The following is a 19,069-nucleotide window of genomic DNA, read 5'->3' as shown; positions in this document are numbered from 1 at the left end:
AAGTAATGGATGACGCCGTGGACCGGACACACCAATGTTGGAGAAACACAGAAATCAAGCTGCCTCTCCCAGTTTTAAGCCCCAATATAAATGTTGCCAAGTAAATACCAATATGTATAGCGATAAATAGGCCTTTCAGTAACACCCTCAGTTTCACATAGGTCTACGGCTTACCCCTTCCCTTGCAGGGAAACAATGTCAGCCAATTCTGATATAACAGGTCTCCTCAGAAATAAAAGACTGAGCATACCTCAATGCTGCTTGTAGCATGACACCGGTCTCCACACTGAATATTTTTCTTGCACTACCTTCAGAAACGCTGTGGGAACCAGAATGGATCTTAGTAACGACTGCTAAGATCATCAAACTCAAGGCAGAAAAATTTCTTCATTCCTTAACCATTTCTCCCTGAGGAAAATAGTACGCACCGGTACCATTTTAAAATAAAAAACTTCTTGATTGAAGAATCTATAACACCTCACTTTACCTCTTCCTATTACTAACACAGGCAAAGAGAATGACTGGGGGTGGAGAGGAGGGAGGAGCTATATATACAGCTCTGCTGTGGTGCTCTTTGCCACTTCCTGTTAGGATAAATCCCACAAGGATGAAGTCCGTGGACTCGTCATATCTTGTGAGACGATAAGGAATAAGATCACCATCCCTCCAGTCTAAACAAGCTTGCTATCTGATTCAGAAGACAGATTCCGCTAACGGATCAGTGAATGTCACCAAAACCTGTCAGAAGTACACGCAGATGAGCCATTCTAAATCTAAAACCAAAGTTCACTTCTGGAGTTTTTGGGGGGCTCCGAATCTGGAGGTAGCACCTCTGAAGCCTCAGAGGACACCACTTCCCCAGAAGACTGATCGGATACCATCGTCCTCTTACATGCCAGACCCTGAATAGGAGCACACGGATAAAGTCTTCTCTTACACGTGGCAGGAAGATGTTAATGTGCTAAAGCCAGAGATATGGCCATGCAAAACCGCACAGTGAATTCTGGTGCAAAGAGACCTCCTTCAGGAGAAGGGGCAACGATAAATCGGGACAACTGCCGGTGTAGGAACAGTAGAATCTAGGGGGGGGAAAAAAAAAACCTCACGGGATGCAGAATCCTCGGAGGCGAATGACTCAGTGTTCTCTAACCTCTCAACATTGGAAGAGGAGAACACCCTAGGGCGGCATACGGAATATAATTGAGAAGGCTGTGTTACCCGGGCCTCCTCACAATATACACAATTATCAAAATCTGACACGGAGGAACCCCCCTCTAACATATCAAAATCCTCCATAACTCGACTAAGTAGCTTATGGTCAAAAACATCTGGCACCATACACCCCCAATGGCTGGGGCACTCACCACCTCCTATGACCTAGACAGGTAGAGAAACAGATCCTCTCCACAAACGCTCGGTCAGGAATACGAAAAACAAAAAATGTGACCGCACCCGGTCACATGGTGCAACGTGCAAGATCACTCCCGCTAAGGAAAAGCGTGCCAGTTTAATAAAACTTTGCAGCAAGAAAATGAACCTGTACGTTCCGTAATAGCCTATGAGCCCCAAACGCCTAAACGTCTACTACACCAAAGCAGTCAGAATCACATAAACATGAATAAAGTCCCCACTGTTCAATAATCCCCCTCAGGAGATATTAACCCTTGATTCCATAAATATAAAGGAGTCCCACTAAAACCTTGTCTTCTTAACTTACGTTAACATGCAAGTAAAAATTTAAACGATCTTACTGGAATCTATGCCGTCGAACAGTAACAAGGTCCTTCAAGTTTGACAGATGGTAGCAGCGCTTCTGACATGGACTTGAGTACAGAAAGCAGGCACCGAAACTCGTCAATGCCGATTGCTTATGGAGCTGTTAATGAGTCTGGATGGTTTCGCAGAAAGACTCTTCATGCATCTCCGGACTCTAACCTTCATCAATGCACTCACTGAGAGGCTGACAAGACAACTCAAAAATCCAACACCCTCCATAAGGAACTACTCCGTAATTCTTCCGACACTTCTCTGCCAACCTCCTGTGACGAAAGGCAAAGAATGACTTGACTGGGGGATGAGGGAAGTGGGGGAGATATTTAAGTCTATGAGGCCGAATTATCAAATATCTGCCGGACCTGATCCGACAGTGCTGATCAGTTCCGACAGACATTGTTGAATGCGGAGAGCAATACGCTCTCAGTATTCAGCATTGCACCAGCAGTTCACAAGAGCTGCTGGTGCAATGTCACCCCCTGTACTCTCGCGGCCAATGGGCCGCCAGCAGGGAGGTGTCAACCCTATCGTACTCGAACGGGTTGAATAGTGGCGATTCCTGTCCGCCTGCTCAGAGCAGGCGGACAGGGATATGGAGCAGCGGTCTTTAGAAACACAGGCCCTCAAGCTCCATTCGGAGCTTGATAAATGGGCCTCTATGGCTGGGGTGTCTTTGCCTCCTCCTGGTGGCCAGGTTCTGTATTTCCAAAAGTAATTAATGCAGCTGTGGACTCTCCCTGTATTTAGAAGGAAATAAGCATGAGTGTGCATGCATACACACCAATCCCAAGCTTAGACTTCTCTATAATACCTTGTTTGTACCATCATGGCTTTATTAGTCTTCGGATTCGTTTTTTAACCAAGTATATTGCAATCTAGCTTAGAAAACTATTCTGGAGCTATAGAACAGTTTGCACTGGGATATCCCTTTTATTCTGCTTGAATCATGGGTAATTTACAAAATGATGCATTTCATATAGTGGAACAGTTTTACAGATATCAGTTATTAAAAAAACAAAACAAAGCATATATAGAGTAATAAAAACAAGTCTTATTTATTGTATTACAAAAAACACATTTTGGCAATATTCCATATACTTTCAGATGGATTGAATTTAATCAAATGGGGATAACGCTCTAGAAATATGACATTTCAGAGGGTGTGATAAAAAGGAAAACAATCCTCACATTCTTTTGGGAACAAAGAAAAAAAAAAAAAAAAGAAAAAAAAAAAAAAAAAGCACAAAAATTAAGTAAGAGTCCCGTGACAATCCTTCCAACTATATGGAGGCCATTTGTAGAACAAAATATCTGAATTATTTAGTTTAGTAAGGACGGTTACGTTGATCATTTCTAAAGTCATTCCTGAAAAACAAAAATGAATAAGGTCAAAGCACATAATGGTATAATAGAACGGTAAACATATCTGTAATTTAAGGAAAAAACAATTTATGTAAGAACTTACCTGATAAATTCATTTCTTTCATATTGGCAAGAGTCCATGAGCTAGTGACATATGGGATATACAATCCTACCAGGAGGGGCAAAGTTTCCCAAACCTCAAAATGCCTATAAATACACCCCTCACCACACCCACAATTCAGTTTAACGAATAGCCAAGCAGTGGTGTGATAAAGAAAGGAGTAGAAAGCATCAACAAAGGAAATTTGGAAATAATTGTGCTTTATACAAAAAATCATAACCACCATAAAAAGGGTGGGCCTCATGGACTCTTGCCAATATGAAAGAAATGAATTTATCAGGTAAGTTCTTACATAAATTATGTTTTCTTTCATGTAATTGGCAAGAGTCCATGAGCTAGTCACATATGGGATATCAATACCCAAGATGTGGAGTCTTCCACTCAAGAGTCACTAGAGAGGGAGGGAATAAAATAAAAACAGCCATATTCCGCTGAAAAAATAATCCACAACCCAAAAAATAAGATATTTTCACTTTGAAAAGAAAAAAAACTTAAATCAAAAGCAGAAGAATCAAACAAACAGCTGCCTGAAGAACTTTTCTACCAAAAACTGCTTCCGAAGAAGCAAATACATCAAAATGGTAGAATTTAGTAAATGTATGCAAAGAGGACCAAGTGGCTGCTTTGCAAATCTGATCGACTGAAGCTTAATTTTTATAAGCCCATGAAGTAGAGACTGATCTAGTAGAATGAGCTGTAATTCTCTGAGGCGGGGTTTGACCCGACTCCAAATAAGCTTGATGAATCAAAAGTTTCAACCAAGAAGCCAAGGAAACAGCAGAATCTTTCTGACCTTTCCTAGGACCAGAAAATAAAACCAATAGACTAGAAGTCTTCCTGAAATTTTTAGTAGCTTCCACATAATATTTCAAAGCTCTTACCACACATCCAAAGAATGTAAGGATCTCTCCAAAGAATTCTTAGGATTAGGACACAAGGAAGGCACAACAATTTCTCTACTAATGTTGTTAGAATTCACAACCTTAGGTAAAAATTGAAAAGAAGTCAGCAAAACTGCCTTATCCTGATGAAAAATCAGAAAAGGAGACTCACAAGAAAGAGCAGATAGCTCAGAAACTCTTCTAGCAGAAGAGATAGCCAAAAGGAACACTCTCCAGGAAAGTAGTTTAATGTCCAAAGAATGCATAGGTTCAAATGGAGGAGCCTGTAAAGCCTTCAGAACCAAATTAAGACTCCAAGGAGGAGAAATTGATTTAATGACAGGCTTAATACGAACTAAAGCCTGTACAAAACAGTGTATATCAGGAAGTATAGCAATTTTTCTGTGAAACAGAAAGAGCGGAGATTTGTCCCTTCAAGGAACTTGCAGACAAACCCTTATCCAGACCATCCTGAAGAAACTGCAAAATTCTAGGAATTCTAAAAGAATGCCAGAAGAATTTATGAGAAGAACACCATGAAATGTAAGCCTTCCAAACTCTATAATAAATCTGCCTAGAGACAGATTTACGAGCTTGTAAAATAGTATTAATCACTGAATCAGAGAAACCTCTATGACTTAGAACTAAGCGTTCAATTTCCATACCTTCAAATTTAATGATTTGAGATCCTGATGGAAAAACGGACCTTGAGATAGTAGGTCCGGCCGCAATGGAAGTGGCCAAGGCGGGCAACTGGACATCCGAACCAGATCCGCATACCAAAACCTGTGTGGCCATGCTGGAGCCACCAGCAACACAAAAGACTGTTCCATGATTATTTTGGAAATCACTCTTGGAAGAAGAACTAGAGGCGGGAAGATGTAAGCAGGTTGATAACACCAAGGAAGTGTCCACTGCTTCCGCCTGAACATCCCTGGACCTGGACAGGTATTTGGGAAGTTTCTTGTTTAGATGAGAGGCCATGAGATCTCTGGAAGCCCCCACATCTGAACAATCTGAGAAAACATCTGGATGGAGAGACCACTCCCCTGGATGTAAAGTCTGGCGGCTGAGATAATCCGCCTCCCAATTGTCTACAACTGGGATATGTACCGCAGAGATTAGACAGGAGCTGGATTCCGCCCAAGCAAGTATCCAAGATACTTCTTTCATAGCTTGGGGACTGAGTCCCACCCTGATGATTGACATAAGCCACAGTTGTGATATTGTCTGTCTGAAAACAAATGAATGGTTCTCTTTAGTAGAGGCCAGAACTGAAGAGCCCTGAGAATTGCACAGAGTTCTAAAATATTTATTGGTAATCTCGCCTCTTGAGATTTCCAAACCCCTTGTGCTGTCAGAGACCCCCAAACAGCTCCCCAACCTGAAAGACTCGCATCTGTTGTGATCACAGTCCAGGTTGGGCGAACAAAAGAAGCCCCTTGAACCAAACGATGGTGATCTATCCACCATGTCAGAGAGTGTCGTACATTGGGATTCAAGGATATTAATTGTGATATCTTTGTATATTCCCTGCACCATTGATTCAGCATACAAAGCTGTAGAGGTCTCATGTGAAAACGAGCAAAGGGGATTGCGTCCGATGCTGCAGTCATGAGACCTAAAACTTCCATGCACATAGCCACTGAAAGGAATGACAGACTGAAGGCGCCGGCAGGCTGCAACCAATTTTAAACGTCTCTTGTCTGTTAGAGACAGAGTCATGGACACTGAATCTATCTGGAAGCCTAAAAAGGTGACCCTTGTCTGAGGAATCAAGAAACTCTTTGGTAAATTGATCCTCCAACCATGTTTCCGAAGAAACACTAGTTGATTCGTGTGAGATTCTGCAGAACGTAAAGACTGAGCTAGTACCAAGATATAGTCCAAATAAGAAAACACCGTAATACCCTGTTCTCTGATTACAGAGAGTAGGGCACCCAGAACCTTTGAAAAGATTCTTGGAGCTGTTGCTAGGCCAAATGGAAGAGCAACAAATTGGTAATGCTTGTCTAGAAAAGAGAATCTCAGAAACTGAAAGTGTTCTGGATGAATCAGAATATGAAGGTATGCATCCTGCAAGTCTATTGCGGACATATAATGTCCTTGCTGAACAAAAGGCAGAATAGTCCTTATAGTCACCATCTTGAAAGTTGGTACTCTTACATAACTATTCAAAATTTTCAGATCCAGAACTGGTCTGAACAAATTTTCTTTCTTTGGTACAATGAATAGGTTTGAATAAAACCCCAAACCTTGTTCCTGAAGAGGAACTGGCATGATTACCCCTGAAGACTCCAGATCTGAAACACTTCAGAAAAGCCTGAGCTTTTACTGGATTTACAGGAATGTGTGAGAAAAAATCTTCTCACAGGAGGTCTTACTTTGAATCCTATTCGATACCCTTGAGAGACAATGCTCTGAATCCAATGATTTTGGACAGATTTTATCCCAAAATCCTTGAAAAACCTTAATCTGCCCCCTACCAGCTGAGCTGGAATGAGGGCCGCACCTTCATGTGGATTTAGGGGCAGACTTTGGTTTCCTAAATGGCTTGGATTTATTCCAATTTGAGGAAGGCTTCCAACTGGAAGCAGATTCCTTGGGAGGAGGATTGAGTTTTTGTTCCTTATTCTAACGAAAGGAACGAAAATGGTTAGAAGCCTTAGATTTACCCTTAGGTTTTTTATCCTGAGGCAGAAAAACTCCTTTTCCTCCAGTGATAGTTGAAATAATAGAATCCAACTGAGAACCAAATAAATTATTACCTTGGAAAGAAAGAGATAGTAATCTAGATTTAGATGTCATATCAGCATTCCAAGATTTAAGCCACAAAGCTCTTCTAGCTAATACAGCTAAAGACATGGATCTAACATCAATTTTGATAATATCAAAAATGGCATCACAAATAAAATGATTAGCATGTTGCAGTAAGCGAACAATGCTAGATATGTCAGAATCCAATTCATGTTGCGCTAAATTTTCCAACCAGAAAGTTGATGTGGCCGCAACATCACCCAAAGAAAGAGCAGATCTGAGAAGATGACCTGAATATAAATAGGCCTTCCTTAGATAAGATTCAAGCTTCCTATCTAAAGGATCCTTAAAGGAACTGCTATCTTCCATAGGAATAGTGGTACGTTTAGCAAGAGTAGAAATAGCCCCATCAACTTTGGGGATCTTTTCCCAAAACTCTATAGATTTTGCTGGTAAAGGATACAATCTCTTAAACCTTGAAGGAACAAAGGAAGTACCTGGCTTATTCCATTCCCTAGAAATCATATCAGAAATAGCCTCAGGAATGGGAAAAACACCTGGGGAAACTACAGGAGGTTTAAAAACAGCATTTAAACGTTTATTAGACTGAATGTCAATAGGACTGGTTACCTCAATATCCAAAGTAATTAACACTTCTTTTAATAAAGAACGCATATACTCTATTTTAAATAAGTAGATTTGTCAGTGTCAATATCTGAGGAAGGATCTTCTGTTTCAGATAGATCCTCATCAGAAGAGGATGAATTATGTTGTTGGTCATTTGAAATTTCATCAGCTAAATGAGAAGTTTTAAAGGACCTTTTACGTTTATTAGAAGGTGGAAATGCAGACAAAGCCTTCATAATAGATTCAGAAACAAATTCTTTGAAATTTACAGGTATATCATGCACATTAGAAGTTGAAGGAACTGCAACTGGCAATGTACTATTACTGATAGAAACACTATCTGCATGTAAAAGTTTATCATGACAACTATTACAAATGACATTCGGTGGAATAATTTCTACAATTTTGCAACAAATGCACTTAGCTTTGGTAGAACCGACGTCAGGCAGCAATGTTCCAGCAGAAACTTCAGAGACAGGATCGGATTGGGACATCTTGCTCAATGTAAAAGAAAAAACAACATATAAAGCAAAATTTTCTATTTCCTTAAATGACAGTTTCAGGAATGGGAAAAAATGCAAAAGCATAGGCCTCTTGATAGAAGAAAGCAGGAGGCAAACATGAATGGGGTATTGAAATAATGAAAAAAATTGGCGCCAAGTATGACGCGTAACGTAAACTTTTTTGGCGCCAAAAATGACCGGAAATTACACACTTGCGTCACTAATGACGCCGCCGTGTGAAAGATCGACGTCACGTATGACGCCGGAAATGACGAAGTTGCGTCAAAAAACGTAATTTCCCGCGCCAAAAATTACGCAATAAAGTCTAACATTTGACGCACCCGCGGGCCTAATACCCGCAAATGCAAAAGTAGTCAAAATTGAAAAAGACTAAACCCCAGGTAAGAAACAAATTTCTTAAAGTGTTTATATTCCCAAATATGAAACTGACAGTCTGCAGAAGGAAATACATGAACCTGACTCATGGCAAATATAAGTACAATACATATATTTATAACTTTATATAAATTGCATAAAGTGCCAAACCATAGCTGAGAGTGTCTTAAGTATTAAAAACATACTTAACAAAAGACACCCATCCACAAATAGCAGATAGCCAAACCAGTACTAAAACAGTTCTTTAGTAGAGGTAATGGTAAAGTTTAGAGTATATCGTCAATCTGAAAAGGGAGGTAGGAGATGAATCTCTACGACCGATAACAGAGAATCCATGAAAAAGACCCCCGTTAGGGAAATCATCGTATTCAATAGGTGATACTCCTTCACGTCCCTCTGACATTCGCTGTACTCTGAGAGGAATCGGGCTTCAACAATGCTGAGAAGCACATATCAACGTAGAAATCTTAGCACAAACTTACTTCACCACCTCCATAGGAGGCAAAGTTTGTAAAACTGAATTGTGGGTGTGGTGAGGGGTGTATTTATAGGCATTTTGAGGTTTGGGAAACTTTGCCCCTCCTGGTAGAATTGTATATCCCATATGTCACTAGCTCATGGACTCTTGCCAATTACATGAAAGAAATTGGTAGGTATGTATAGAAACATTCATCCACGAATGAGCTTTTTATAGAGCTTGTCTGAATATATCGTATACAATAGAGCAAGATTCTAATTTACTATGTTAAATCAATATGTATTGAAAACCTGCTTTAGACCTCATTCCGTTTTGTAATAGCCTAAAGAATAGTTAATAAAAAAAAAGTTTTACTTGTTTTTCGCCTAAGTATATAAAAGCACTTAAAGGGACAGTCTAGTCCAAAATAAACTTTTATGATTCAGATAGAGAATGTAATTTTAAACAATTTACCAATTTTGCTTTGTTCTCTTGGTATTCTTAGGTGAAAGCTAAACCTAGGAGGTTCATATGCTAATTTTGAAGCCCTTGGAGGCTGCCTCTTCTCTCAGGGCATTTTAACAGTTTGTCACCACTAGAGGGCGTTAGTTCCCGTTTTTCACATAGATAACACTGTGCTCACGCACATGGAGTTCCAGTGAGCCAGCTCTGATTGGCTAAAATGGATGTCTGTCAAAAGAACTGAAATAAGGGGGCAGTTTGCAGAGGCTTAGATACAAGGTAATTACAGAGGTAAAAAGTGTATTTATATAACAGTGTTGGTTGTGCAAAACTAGGAAATGGGTAATAAATGGATTATCTATCTTTTTAAACAATAACAATTCTGGTGTAGACTGTCCCTTTAATATCGATAAATGAGAAGTTTTTTTTCAGCAAGCAAGATCTGAAGGCAAGTATAAAGTTTGAAAAAGCTACCTTCTTGGTTATTAGAAGAGTAAAGAATTCTTGGTATTCTCATCATTGTTAAAAAACGGCAAAAAAACTTGAGGCAATATTAAAAATAAATTACCTTCCTCCCATCTTTCCTCCATATCCACCTCTGTCACCTCCTCTTCCACGCCCTCTGAAGCCCCTGTCTCCTCCATAGCCACCTCTTCCACGGTCTACAGTACAAAGATACTAATTCTAGTTGGTTCTTTAAGGACATGTGCAAAAGTAAATATGACAAAGCACTGCTATTTACATTCAATTTGGGCTTAAAAATCTAGGACAAAATTTTTCTTTTAGGTTTCAGACAGGGCATACAATTTTAAACCGTCTTCCAATCTACATCTATTCAATTTGCGTTCTCTTGGCATCCTTTGTTTAAGGAGAAGCAATACACTACTAGGAACTACCTGAACATATATGGTGAGCCAATGACAGGAGACTGCTTTAAAAGGGACATTAAACTGCTGTGCACAACTACAAAAGAATAGTAACTACTCACTGTGTTATTGCATTTCACCCTGTGCCTGCAGCTCTTTTCAAATCAGTTATTTTGTTTTAGTAGCTTAAAGGTGCCAAATACTGAAGCCCTGCCTCCTCTTAGTGGGTGCCGCCGCAGTGCGCATCTACATATCAATGTCGTCAACTTTTTGATAACGGTATAAAGTGCTTCAGATTAGTGTACATGATACAAAAGCAGGAGCTGTACATTTGTGTTGGGCACTTTATTTTTGTTCAATTAAAAAAAATAAATGTAAAGCTCACATGATATAATCATGCACACTAACGCCAAGCAGATGTTACAGCTGTAAAAAACATATGGGGGGTATAAACTTTTGTAAACAAACCTCCACCCTGTCTTGAGTCCTCTGGTCTAGGCTCACTGCACTGGTTACAAGAATCTCTTCTGGCAAAATTAACGTTGCCGCAGGAGCTGAAAAAGTATTCAAGGCATAACAGATTATAGATCTCGCTTAAGTAACAAATTTATAGACAAGGGGAAATGAACGTACGGGTTTGGGCAGCGCCAATCACCATTCTGTGGTTCACTATTACCACCTCTAAAAGAGCCACGTCCGCCAAATCCACCACCTCTGTGACCTGAGGACAAGAAAATACTTTTATTACCATGGATGGACATCAGTCATTTATATTACACATGCATCTCAAATCAAAAACACTACTTTGGTTGGCTGGTCTGAACAAATACGTAAAACAAGAGTTTAAAGATACAACATGCAGAAAGCATAAACATGAAATATTAGCTTGCATTAAAGATAGCTGGTGTCATATTTAGTAGGACTTTTGCTGATCTTGCAAAGACGAGTATTTTGTCTCAATATACTCACCACCGCCACGTCTACCACCACCACCACTAGCACTACTTGCTCCACCTCTCATGAACTCCGGCCTTCGAGTGGCAAATGAGACCTTGATAATATTGCCAAGAAAATCTTTCCCTACAAAGTATGCATAACCAAGTTTAGTTGATATACTGTGTTGGTGAACAGTAAACAAAATCAACAGAGGAGCCAAAAAAGTTTCCCAGAAGGAAATCTTTTCACAAAGGATTTTACGTAATAAAGCATATCTGTTTTAAAAAGAAGCATAATAATTTAGACAGCAGATATCTGATGTACATGTTGGTCATGCTTAGTTAATAAAGGCTACCGTTATAAAACAACTTTAATACTACTGACCATCAAACCAATCAATGGCTGCTTTGGCTGATGGAGGATCGTCAAATGACACAGTGGCTTCTCCTTTGGACCTGCCAGTCTCCTTATCAGTGTAGAGATTAATCATTGGTTTGCCAGTTTTCTTGTTAATCTGAAATTAAGCAAGTACTTTTTGTATTTGTCTTTTTAGATTGAAAGTGGGGCAACATGAAGAAAGAAGAAGATTCAACAGTGGATTTCAAGTATTAGTTATTTGTAGAGCGCCAACAGATTCTGCAGCGCTATAAACAAATGCGGAGTACAACAAAACAATTATAGGGATCAAATGGGTAGAGGGCCCTGCCAAGAGTTGCACTGTTGTAGTCAGCTCTTAAAAATGTGATCTACAAACAGCTGGACTCTTAGGCTTACATGCTAAGTGGATTCAGATGATAGCAATGGAGGAGAGGAACTGGTATAAAGAAAGGTTAGCGTCGGTTGTATGCATCCCTGAACAATAGAGTCTTTAGGGAGCACTTGAAGCTTTTAAAACTAGAAGAGAGTCTTGTGGAGCGAGGCAGAGTTTTCCACAAGATGGGAGCCAGTCTGGAGAAGTCCTGTAGACAGGAGTGTGATGAGGTGACGAGAGGAGGGTAGGAGGTTGTGAGCAGAGCGAAGGGGACGGGGAGAGAGAGTATCTGGAGACAAGGTCAGATATAGGGGGGAGCAGTGCAGTTGAGGGCTTTGTATGTCAGAATGAGAATTTTGCGTTTGATCCTAGAGGGAGAAAAGGGAGGTAGGAGATGAATCCCTACGACCGTTAACAGAGAACCTTTGAAAAGATTTCCCACGAGAAAAACCATAAAATCAATAGGCGACCCTCCCTTCACATCCCTCTGACAAACACTGTACTCAGAGGAATTGGGCTTCAGAATGCTTAGAAGCGCTTATCACAGAAGAAATCATAAAAAAAAATCATGCACAAACTTACTTCACCACCTCCATAGGAGGCAAAGTTTGTAAAACTGAATTGCGGGTGTGGAGAGGTGTGTATTAATAGGCATTTTGAGGTTTGGGAAACTTTGCCCCTCCTGGTAGGATTGTATATCCCATACCTCACTGGACTCTTGCCAATTACATGAATGAAATATGTATATGCATTTGTGATTGGCTGATGACTCATTTAAAGTTGTAATTTAAGTGCATTATGTTAATTACGTAAATCTACTGTATTTACTAGTCATTTAAGCTAAACCTCTGCAAAACTGAGCTACTCACCTCCACCACCCTTCTTCCAAAATCTCTACCCCCCACCAACTTTCTACAACTCTCGATAACGTCACCGCAACCATGCAAGCCCGATGTCTTGGGAGTCTCACTTGACAGATCTTTCTTTCACTCCCCACATCCAGTCTTTGGCCAATTTTTGCTGTTTTCACCTTAAAAACCATCTGCAAAATTTGCCACTTCCTCACACAACTAAGGTTTTAATCCACTCTCATATTTCCTGCCTTGACTATTGCAACTTCATCCTCTCTAGTCTCCCTAACTGACATCTATTTACTTTACAATCCATAATGAATGACACTGCCAGGCTTATCTTCCTTACATGTCACTCATCTGCTGTACTTCTCTGCCAATCTCTTCACTGGCTTCCTCTAATCTCAAGAATAAAACACAAAATCCTGACACATTCAAGGCCCTAAACACTGCTCCCCTCTACATCAGACCTAGTATCCAGATACTCTCCCTCCCATCCCTCTTCGCTCTGCTCATGTCCTCTCCTGTTACATCGTCTCATTCCTGTCTACAGGACTTTTCCAGATTAGCACCTATCTTGTGGAAGTCGCTGCAAAAGACTATCTTAGTTTTCAACGTTTCAAGTGCTCAGTAAAGACTCTACTGTTCATGGATTCATACAATATACATTAACATTCTTACCTCAGCTCTTTTCCTCCTTTTGTCATCCCCTTGAACCCCCTTAGCATGTAAGCCTACAAGCCCAGCTGTCTTGTAGATCACCTTCATGATCACTATCATGATTTTAAACAGTGCAGCTCCAAGTAGGGCCCTCTACACATTTGCCTCCCATAAATGCTATGTTGCATATTAAACCTATGTTTATAGCGCTGCGGAATATGTTGGGGCTCTACAAATAACTAACAATGAATTTAGATTTCTAAGCTGGACATAGCTGGTAAATGGCAGATGCACACATTTCTATTGTGTTGCTATAAGAACATGTCAGCCAAGACTTAATATTCTTAAAACAAATTACAATTCTTTTTAATGCAATTGTTTTTCAATAGACAAACTCCATCCAACATTTGCCTTTTTGGAGGAGCCAATCAGTACTTCAGTCTACAGGCTAGTCAGTCAGGTTAGTATAAAAGGTATTGTCTTGCAGTTAGTTAAAGCCAATTAGGGACATATGTAGCACGGCTAGCCTCGATAAGTCAGCACAGTGCATTTCAAATTCTGAAAATTAGAAAATCACAATTTTCATAGCTAAACTACATGAGTAGAGGTCAAAATACATAAAAGTATATTGCTAAGTTGATTCATTACACGTGTAAACATTTGATATAAAAATCTTGTGTTAATTTAAAGGGACATGAAACGCACATTTTTTTCTTTTAGGATTCTGAAAGAGCTAGTCATTTTAAACAACTTTCTTCCTTCTCTTATTATCCTTTGCTGAAAAGTTTATCTAGGAAACTTTAGGAGCAGCAAAAAACCTAGGTTCTAGCTGCTGAATGGTGTGTGTGTGTGGCTCACCCATGTGTATAGTTAGAAACCAGTAGTGCATTGCTGCTCCTTCAACAAATTTTTCCATGAGAATGAAACAAATTTGATAACAGAAGTAAACTGAAAAGTTGCTTATAATTGTATGTTCTACCTAAATTTTGAAATAAAATGTTTGGGTTTCATGTCCCTTTAATGAAAAACTTGTGGCTCCCATGCATGCTCCTTACATTACAATTTACAAAAACGCATACCTTTATTATTCCAATCTGTTTGAAGTAGTCAGCCACCTGCTCTGGAGCTACATCCTCACCCATATTCTGGACAAATATTGTGTTGTTGTCAGAATTGTCCTGATCATCTAAACGAGAGGGAACATTTTTTCTTAATGTAATTGCACACCAGTGTCATTTGCAATTTGCATGTTTAGATGTTGCCAATTTTAAAAGTAAATTCAAACATTGGCAATTGTGACTTTTGGGACTGAATGTCTTAATCCTAGTTTCATGGGTATGAATGGGTAAATGCTAAAAGATTTTACCTGGCTCCGATCTGCTTCCACTATCACTAGAACCTACATGAAAAAAAGAAATTGGTTATCAGGACTAAGTTGGAAAAATAAAACCTACAACCTCCCCCAAACATGTGACAAAGGTGCAAATTAAGATTAAGTACCCAGAAGGATTAAGACTAAACATAAATCTATATTCTATTCAAGAGCAACACTAAACTTTAACTACACATTTTTGTCTTACAGCTGTGGTTAAAGACATATTAACCACATTAAAAATTGCAGTGGCAATAATGGAGTGCACTTAGCTGAAGAAGCAACAAAACATTTTATCCTTGAAAGATCAACTCTCCACCCTCTGGATTCCAAGACTTAGAGGCTTTAACCTCTTCAGAGCCGATATGCATTAGGAAGCATTGTTCTTTTAAAGCAAAAAACATGGGTTTTTTTTTAGAAACTTGGCATAAATAGGTAGAGATATTAAGTCCAATTAAAAGTAAAATTATTGAACATTTTATAAATGAATGGGTAAATGCTAAAAGATTTTTATAAATGTTCAGCACAAGATGGGAAAAAAGCTCAATGAATTTAATGCTTTTTTTTTAAATTTATGTTATGTTGGCACACAAAGCAATCAATAGTTTAATTTGTATGACACAAAACAGACGGTTTGCTTATTGCCACAGGAAATGTTTTCTTACACTTTTAAACAATGTTGAAAGAGCAGGATCATCCATGAGAATTGGCTTGGAGTAGTTCAGGAGAGAAGTGCTACCTTTTTCTTACCCCAGATCAGCAGATATTGACCTTTAGAAGTTTATATTAACACACAGACGTAGCATAGTATATTACTGGCCTGAGATAAGATGGGGAGTCCTGTTCATTGCAACAGGATTTCCATGGAAACGGTCTAGGTTCTGGGCACTTACCACCATAATTTTTGAAGCCACTCCGATCACCACCGCTGCGGAGGAAAAAGTGGAGACATGATTTGTTTGCCCCCTTTCAACTTTTGGGGCTGCTGAGCTCATTAACCCCCAAGTAGAGCTAAGATCAGTTCAGTTACCCCTAGTTTCCCCAGTTATAAATGATTACTTAATGCAGCACTCTTATTATGTTTTATCAATCTAATAAACTTATTAAGGTTATCAGAAGATAGCCACTATTTAAAAATGAGAAAATAACTGCTTGACTAGTTTTCTTCTGTTTTCCCCTATTATCTTGGCACTATTACTGCCATTATCACAGCAGTAAATCTGTCACTGAGCGTGTGCCTAAGATACAGAACAGGAGGATTACTTGTAGCAAAACCTTCTAAACATATCAAAAGGGATAGAACATTGCATTAAACTAGAAAATGTGTAACAGTGTGTGTGTATATATATATATATATATATATATATATATATAAATAAATCTGGGTAATACTGACATTACCCAAGAGGCTGTGGGTAAAGCCTGATGTACTGTAATTCCCCATCTACACAGTTTCTTTTGTCTCCGCCTGGGGGAGGCAAGGAAGGCCACTGCCGATCCTCTGGCATATCCACCCCAAGTAAATATTGGGAAAATGAGGTTGGGGGGGGGGGGGGAGGGGCTTTGCCTCCCTTGAACTACCAGGCAAAATTTTTTTTTTTTTAAAAATAGTGAAGATTGGGGAATTACAGTGGCATGCTATAAATGTTTGATGCAGTGACTCCTCACTCTAAGGGGATTTATGATTTTACACCAGGCTTTAACCACAGCTGTTTTACCAGGGTAATCCTAGGATTACCCAATATCTGATGTTACCCGCAAAATAAATATATATAATAAATAAGTCTGTCATAAGAAAAGCATTGAGAGTTAAAAAATAGCCTACCTGTTCCATTTTTTACAAAACATGCTGTAAGACACACACCCACAGTATATATCAGCAATTAGTACTGCATTGCAAAATGTCTGTACAAAATGAGAACTTTGAAGATCATTTTATTTTGCAGTTTAGGGACATATTTAAGCACCTTGAGTATTATTTTATCACTACTGCTGTGGACAATAAAGGACACTGAACGATCACAATATAGAATGTAGCAGGGTTCTGAAGACTGTATACATTTCAAAATCTTGAAGGAATTGGAAAAGCAAATTTCCAAGTTAAAAGTATGGAGAAAAAAGGATACAATTACATTTGCGACATAAAATTAAAAACTTTAATGGTAAATTCTGTATGAGTTGTACGCCCCTTTAAAGGAACAGTAAACATGATTTCAGTGCATCTTGAGATCTGCAGTGAATAGTGCTTGTTAATGCTTCCTAACCTTTATCCATGTATTAAACCCACGGATGCTTGTTGTCAGTGAATTCACCCATCCACTCCATGTATTTTTCTGTTGTGCATCGAGTGCTACAACCATTCACAAATAGTAACACTTGTACGGATTAAAAATATGAATAAAGAAATTACACACACTGCTCCTCTTCCATAAAACCCAGCATCTTAATCAGGTTATGGATCTTGCTCTGCTTACTTACAATTGAGTAGTTAGCACATCTTGTGATTGGCTGCATGAGACAAATTAAAAGGAGAAAAAAAAATCTGATGTGGCTAGGTGGCCGATGGCAAAGGTTAGGGAAGAATTAAGCACTGTTCACTGCAAAAAAGTAACAAAAAAAACACCACAATTTCTAACTTTTACTATGTTTCATAATGGATACAAATGTTTTGTAATCCAATGTTATGTGAAGTGGCTGTCAAATAGTGTAAATTCATGGCTAAATGCAAACCCATACAAAAAATGTTTGCAATACTTCCTTGTCAGGCCAATAAAGCATACTGATTACCGCTACTAACAGAAACTTAAAGGGACAGTCTACAGTCTGTTATTGTTTAAAAAAAAGATAGATAATGCATTTACTACCATTCCCCAGCTTTGTACAACCAACATTGTTAGATTAATATTAAAACTTCTAAATTTCTGCCTGTTTCAATATCTCTAATTACATTTTTTTATTTGCTTTTCACAAAAGGAGACTGCTAGTTCATGTGGACCATATAGATAATGTGTTGACACCCGGGGAATTATTTAAGATTTAGCACAACAGTACTAAATGAAAGTCAGATAATAAAGTCAGTCATGTGATCAGGGGGCTGTGTGCTTAGACACAAGGTAATCAGAGGTAAAAAGTATATTAATATAACTGTTGGTTATACAAAACTGGGGAATGAGTAATAAAGGGATAATCTTTTAAAACAGTAAAAATTCTATTGTAGACTGTCCCTTTCATTTGTGGATGCAACATTCTAGCACAGAAAAGTACAATTCTCATACACTGGATTTGCTCCTTAGCTTTCTTTTACTTTATATGTATGCATCGTCTTTGCACCTATACATTTACAATTTTGTGATTGGTCAGTTATGTGGCATTTAGTCTGAGGGATAGGAAAATCAACCAAGGGGAAAAAAAGCATAAAAGGAATACATTTTTAGTCACGATTCAGATACAACTTTCCAATATACTTTTAGTATCCAATTTGCTTTCTTTTATTGGTTTCCTTTGTTTAATAATATACCTAAGTATACTCATGAGCAGCAATGCACTACTGTGAGCTAGCTGCTGATTGGGGACTGCACATATAACCCTCTTGTGACTGGCTCACCTAGCCAGTAGTGCATTACTGCTCCTTCAACAAACGATACCAAGATAATGAAGCAAATCTGAGAATAGGAATAAATTGGAAACGTGTTTGAAATTGTATGTAGAACATGGCCAATGAACTAACAAGATTTGTGTGTGTGGTTCTGCTGCAATGTTAAAGGGACATAATCATATGCTAAATCACTTGAAACTGATGCAGTATAACTGTAAAAAGCTGACAGGAAAATATCACCTGAGCATCTCTATGTAAAAAAGGAAGATATTTTACCTCACAATATCCTCCGCTCAGCAGAGTAAATTCTGTGTAAAAAGTTATACTCCGCTGCAAGTTAAAATTAAAAAAAAAAAAAAAAAATGAACAGCAGCCAATCAGCATCAACAGTGCTGAGGTCATGAACTCTTACTGTGATCTCATGATATTTCATTGTAAACTTCCTTACACTGAATAGGGAAATAAGAGTTTCCACGAAAGCTTGCTCCTTCCCCTGTCCCGGGACAGACATACAGATTTGCTGCTTAGAAGTCCTTTACAATGGGATGTAGCTACTGAGAAACTTTTGAGGTAAAATATCTTTCTTTCTTACATAGAGAAGTTGTGAAGCAGAAGTGCATTGTTGTTCAAGGGCCGTCTTTCCGAGGTTAAACAGTTGCATTAAACCAGTGCAATAATAAAAATGTTTAAACACATTAC

At 38.8% G+C, this 19,069-nt stretch overlaps 1 protein-coding gene across 1 annotated transcript in view; it reads right to left on the bottom strand.

Moving 5' to 3' along the window:
- Positions 1-2,804: 2,804 nt before the first annotated feature.
- TAF15 (TATA-box binding protein associated factor 15) overlaps positions 2,805-19,069 on the bottom strand; it is a 59,560-nt gene continuing 43,295 nt past the window's right edge. Inside the window, exons 8-16 of the mRNA XM_053707423.1 lie at positions 15,669-15,703; positions 14,770-14,802; positions 14,483-14,589; positions 11,526-11,655; positions 11,175-11,285; positions 10,839-10,926; positions 10,674-10,759; positions 9,908-10,001; positions 2,805-3,138 (exon numbers count right to left, since the gene is read on the bottom strand). Coding sequence (XP_053563398.1) covers positions 3,099-3,138; positions 9,908-10,001; positions 10,674-10,759; positions 10,839-10,926; positions 11,175-11,285; positions 11,526-11,655; positions 14,483-14,589; positions 14,770-14,802; positions 15,669-15,703 — 724 coding nt within the window. The 3' untranslated portion in view covers positions 2,805-3,098. The remainder of the gene's footprint in view (positions 3,139-9,907; positions 10,002-10,673; positions 10,760-10,838; positions 10,927-11,174; positions 11,286-11,525; positions 11,656-14,482; positions 14,590-14,769; positions 14,803-15,668; positions 15,704-19,069) is intronic.

The sequence above is a fragment of the Bombina bombina genome, chromosome 3 (assembly GCF_027579735.1).
Source record: "Bombina bombina isolate aBomBom1 chromosome 3, aBomBom1.pri, whole genome shotgun sequence".
Taxonomy (NCBI): domain Eukaryota; kingdom Metazoa; phylum Chordata; class Amphibia; order Anura; family Bombinatoridae; genus Bombina; species Bombina bombina.
Note: the sequence above shows the minus strand (reverse complement) of the source record. Positions and strands in the feature narration are given on the sequence as shown.